Genomic DNA, 4,215 nt, shown 5'->3' with positions numbered 1-4,215 from the left:
CTCCCACTCCCAAAAAACAGATGGTAAAATTGGGAGAAAGATTCCAACTCCAAGGTTCTATCTTGGAATAAATAATTAAGGCAAAATACTTGTCTAAATTTGTATCTTTATCTTTTCATTGTGTTCCTAAAGAACTGGTTTTAGTGCTGCATGACTTGAAGCACTGAAATTAATAACAATACCTTTGAAATGATAGTACCAACCCCATAGACAAAACGTCTAAGACATTTTATAAAGCACCAGAGAAAATTCAGTACCAGGGACAGACAATGGTTGAAACAAAAGACAATGGACTCTTGAGAAGAGAGAGAAGACTCCTTGATTAAAAAGCACATATACACATTCCTAGAGAAGATAATCACTGGGAAATGTTTGGGAATCACCCAGAGTTTTTAGCCTGTCCATTAATAAAAGCCTTTCCCTATATGAACCCAACCTGTAAAACTTGTGAGAATTGGCATTTTTTAACCTCAACAACAAAATACAAGACATACAAAGGGACAAAGAAACATGGCCCAACCAAAGAAATAAATTAAATTATAGGAAAGCAACTCTTCAAATTTCCTTTAAAAAATAGTGATCTATGATTTATTCAACAACAAATTCAAACAGACAAAGGGTGGTCAATAAATAGGGATGCTACACAGACAAAAATTAGGAAAATGATGTATGAACAAAATGGTACAATCACATATAGATTATTAGAATATAATAATTTTAAAGCTGAGGAACACAATAACCCAATTGAAATGATCAGTAAGGTATCTATAATATAGTCTACTAAGCAGAAAGAAGAATCAAAGTCCTTAAGCACAGATTATTTGAAACTGTTGAATCAGTGAAGCAAATGAGAAAGAATGAAGAAAAGCAGAGATATATTAATGGAATTATGTGATATAATAAAGCTGAAATGTTTACATTAGGGAAATTCTACAAGGGTCATAGAGAAGGACAAACATTTTTAAAAACTGAGATGTATAATTTCCCAATTTAAAAAAAAATGAACTAGCCATATGTATTTTAAAACTCTATAAAGTCTAACAATGTTACCACCCAAGCTCACAATTAATGTCAATATCATAGAGAATCCTGAAACCAGCAATGCCTTTTTCATTTCATTCAAAGAAGTGACTATAAATACATCAGTATATTTTTCAGGATAAACCTTAGGTGCCTTTAAAATTTTGAGTTCAGTCACACACCTTTTCAGGAAATCAAAAGCACTGAATAGGAAACACAGGCATCAGTACTTTTAAAGGGTTTTTTTGTTGTTGTTTTGTTTTGTTTTTTATAAGATTTATTTATTTATACATACAATGTTCTGTCTGTATGTGTCCTTTCAGGCCAGAAGAGGGCACCAGATCTTATTACAGATGGTTGTGAGTCACCATGTGGTTGCTGGGATTTGAACTCAGGACCTCTGGAAGAGCAGTCCGTGCTCTTTCCCACTGAGCCATCTGTCCAGTCCCTTTTAAAGGTTTTTATTTATATCTTTTTATTTTATGCATATGAGTGTTGCTTCCATGTAAATTTGTATACTAAATGCATGTAGTACCTATAAAGGCCAGAAGACTGCTCAGGATCTGTTAGAACTCGAGTTAACAGATGTTATAAGCCACAGTGTGGGTGTTATGAATCAGGTCCTTTGAAAGATCCCCATAAGCATCAGTAATTTACATAAATGCCTTGGGCAATTTCATAAATACATGCTTGGCTACCAATAACCTACATCCTCAAAGACAACATGTATAAATATATTGAATAAAAATCAAATCCTTAATATATAATGTTTTTATTTTGTTCTCTGAGAATTTCATAAATGCATACAGTGTATTTTGGTAACATTTATCCTGTGTGCCCCATTCAACTCCTCCTAGATCAACCTCCACTCCCTCCCAATTTCTTGTTCTCCTTTTTAACATATTGAGACCAATAGCATTGCCTATTCAAGTCTGGAAGTGAAGTCATCCCAACTTTCCAGAGAAGGAAAAGCAAACACTTGTAGAGCATTTCTGAAGAGACAAATAAAGAAGGGTAGAAAAGTAGCATTTTTCTTTCTATAAGAGAAAAATGTATATCACACATATTTCACCCAGCAAGATGATACCTTTTAATAAGCACATAATCCCTAGTGCTCAGTGTATGCCTCTACCCCTTAAGAATGGCAGGAATCTAGTTAGAGCATTTTCTTATAATATGGAAGGGAGGAAGAATTTACTTCCTTCCTGCTTTCTAAATATATGAGAAAGAGGGTTGACTTCAATTGTGTGGTTATTAAAGCAATATTAAACAAATGAAGATTGCCATGGGTACTGTAAGAATTGGGAATTCTGTGAGACAGATTTACAAAAGATACAAAATGAATGGCACAGGTCCTGAGATTAGACTGTTTTTCTGAGGAGCTGCCACATGGCCCTCTTGATGTCCCTGTTTCTTAAGCTGTAGATAAAAGGGTTGAGCATGGGAGTAACCACAGTGTACAGTACTGATGCTACTGCACCCTTCCGGGGAGACAATGAGACAGCTGAACTGAGGTACACTCCAAGGCCAGTCCCATAAAATAAGCAAACAACTGACAGATGAGAGCCACAGGTGGAGAAGGCTTTGGACTTCCCACCAGGAGATGGCATTCTAAGAATAGAGGAAACAATTTTATAATAAGAGAAAAAAATTCCAGAGATAGGAAGAAAGCCAGAGATGGCACCAACAAAATACATGACCATGTTGTTAGTAAAGGTATCAGAACAGGCAAGGTTGAGAAGTTGAGAAGGATCACAGAAGAAATGAGAAATGTCTACACTCTTGAAGTAGGTAAGTTGTAATACTATTGAATTATGCAGCTGAGAGACCAAAAGGCTGATGAGAACAGACACAAAAACCAACAAGCCACAAAGACGAGGGTTCATAATGACCTGGTAGTGCAAAGGATGGCAGATAGCCACAAACCTATCATAAGCCATCACAGCTAGAAGCAAACTGTCCAAACACCCAAAGAGCATGAAAAAGGACATTTGAGTCAGGCATCCTGAATAGGAGATGGCTCTGGTGTGAGTCTGGATGTCCACTATCATCTTTGGCAGTGTGGTGGAGGTGAAACTGATGTCAGCCAATGATAAGTTAGAGAGGAAAAAGTACATCGGACTGTGGAGGTGTGAATCAGAGCTGACCGTCAGGATGATGAGCAGGTTCCCAAGCATTGTGACCAAGTACATGAACAGGAACAGTCCAAAGAGTATAGGCTGAAGCCGAGGATCATCTGAGAGTCCCATGAGATGGAATTCTGAGACACGTGTTATATTTTTCTCTTTTATATTACTTGGACACCTTTTGAAAACAAACAAGAGGATTGGAGAAAAATAAATTATTAAACCAATACCCAACAATGCCTCTAAATATTCAATGGAAGCAGTTTACCAATAAATTCCACACAGTTAATTTCAGGCTCATAAACAGCTCTCAATATTTCTCAGTTTTTATATATTCAATACTAGAATAATTTCATTATTGATCATTTTCTGTTATTTGTCTCATTCTATGTATATCTACTTTAGAAAACCCCAAATGAAGTACTTTTGCAAAGCAAAATCATTACCTACAAAACTCTTACCACAAGAAAATCTTCTTTTAAGATAAAATATACAATAAGAAATATCCTTTCCTGATGAAAGTAATATTATTTATATTGAAAGTAATTAATGGAGAGATTGGAGTTATAGGACTTTAATCCCAGCACTTGGGAGGCAGAGGTAGGCAGATCTCTATGAGTTTGAGGCCAGCCTGGGCTACAGAGTGAGTTTTAAGACACCCAAGGCAATAGTGAGAGCTTATCCCAAAACAAAAAGAGTAAGAAGCAGAACTATTTTATGCCCATGTGTGCAAGAATTTCCCAGGTGGAACTTGAGAAGAAAAGATCTAGTGGGAGAGAGAAGGGACTAAGAGAAAAAATGGGAGGGAAGTAAAATAAATAAAATCCATTGAACAAATAAATGTATGACACTGACAAGCACTTTTAAAATTTTAAAGAACTTATTTTAAGGCAAAAATAAAACTTTAGTTAGACATTATCAAATAATGTCAAATTCATTAAGGTATGAAAGATGAAAGTTTCATAAGTTGCATTGAAGTTAAGCAGGACTAATAAGATGGTAAAGGCCACATTGCTCATAAGAGTTCATTCTCTAAACATGAAACAAAAGTAATATTCGCAAAACATCT

General features: G+C 35.5%; 1 protein-coding gene across 2 annotated transcripts; it reads right to left on the bottom strand.

The window, feature by feature from the left end:
• Nucleotides 1-2,357: 2,357 nt before the first annotated feature.
• On the bottom strand, nt 2,358-3,512 carry LOC118587535 (olfactory receptor 18). Of its 2 annotated transcripts, XM_036193568.1 has the most exons (2): nt 3,489-3,512; nt 2,382-3,302 (listed from the first exon to the last, which is right to left on the bottom strand). In XM_036193568.1, exons 1-2 carry the CDS (start codon nt 3,510-3,512, stop codon nt 2,382-2,384), a joined length of 945 nt encoding a protein of 314 aa, XP_036049461.1. The 2 variants fall into 2 exon arrangements, with proteins under 2 accessions (XP_036049462.1, XP_036049461.1); XM_036193569.1 differs by lacking the exon at nt 3,489-3,512 and having other exon boundaries at nt 2,358-3,359.
• Nucleotides 3,513-4,215: the final 703 nt, after the last annotated feature.

The sequence above is a fragment of the Onychomys torridus genome, chromosome 7 (genome assembly GCF_903995425.1).
Source record: "Onychomys torridus chromosome 7, mOncTor1.1, whole genome shotgun sequence".
NCBI lineage: Eukaryota > Metazoa > Chordata > Mammalia > Rodentia > Cricetidae > Onychomys > Onychomys torridus.
The sequence above is the reverse complement of the archived record's forward strand: the minus strand, read 5'-3'. Positions and strand labels throughout refer to the sequence as shown.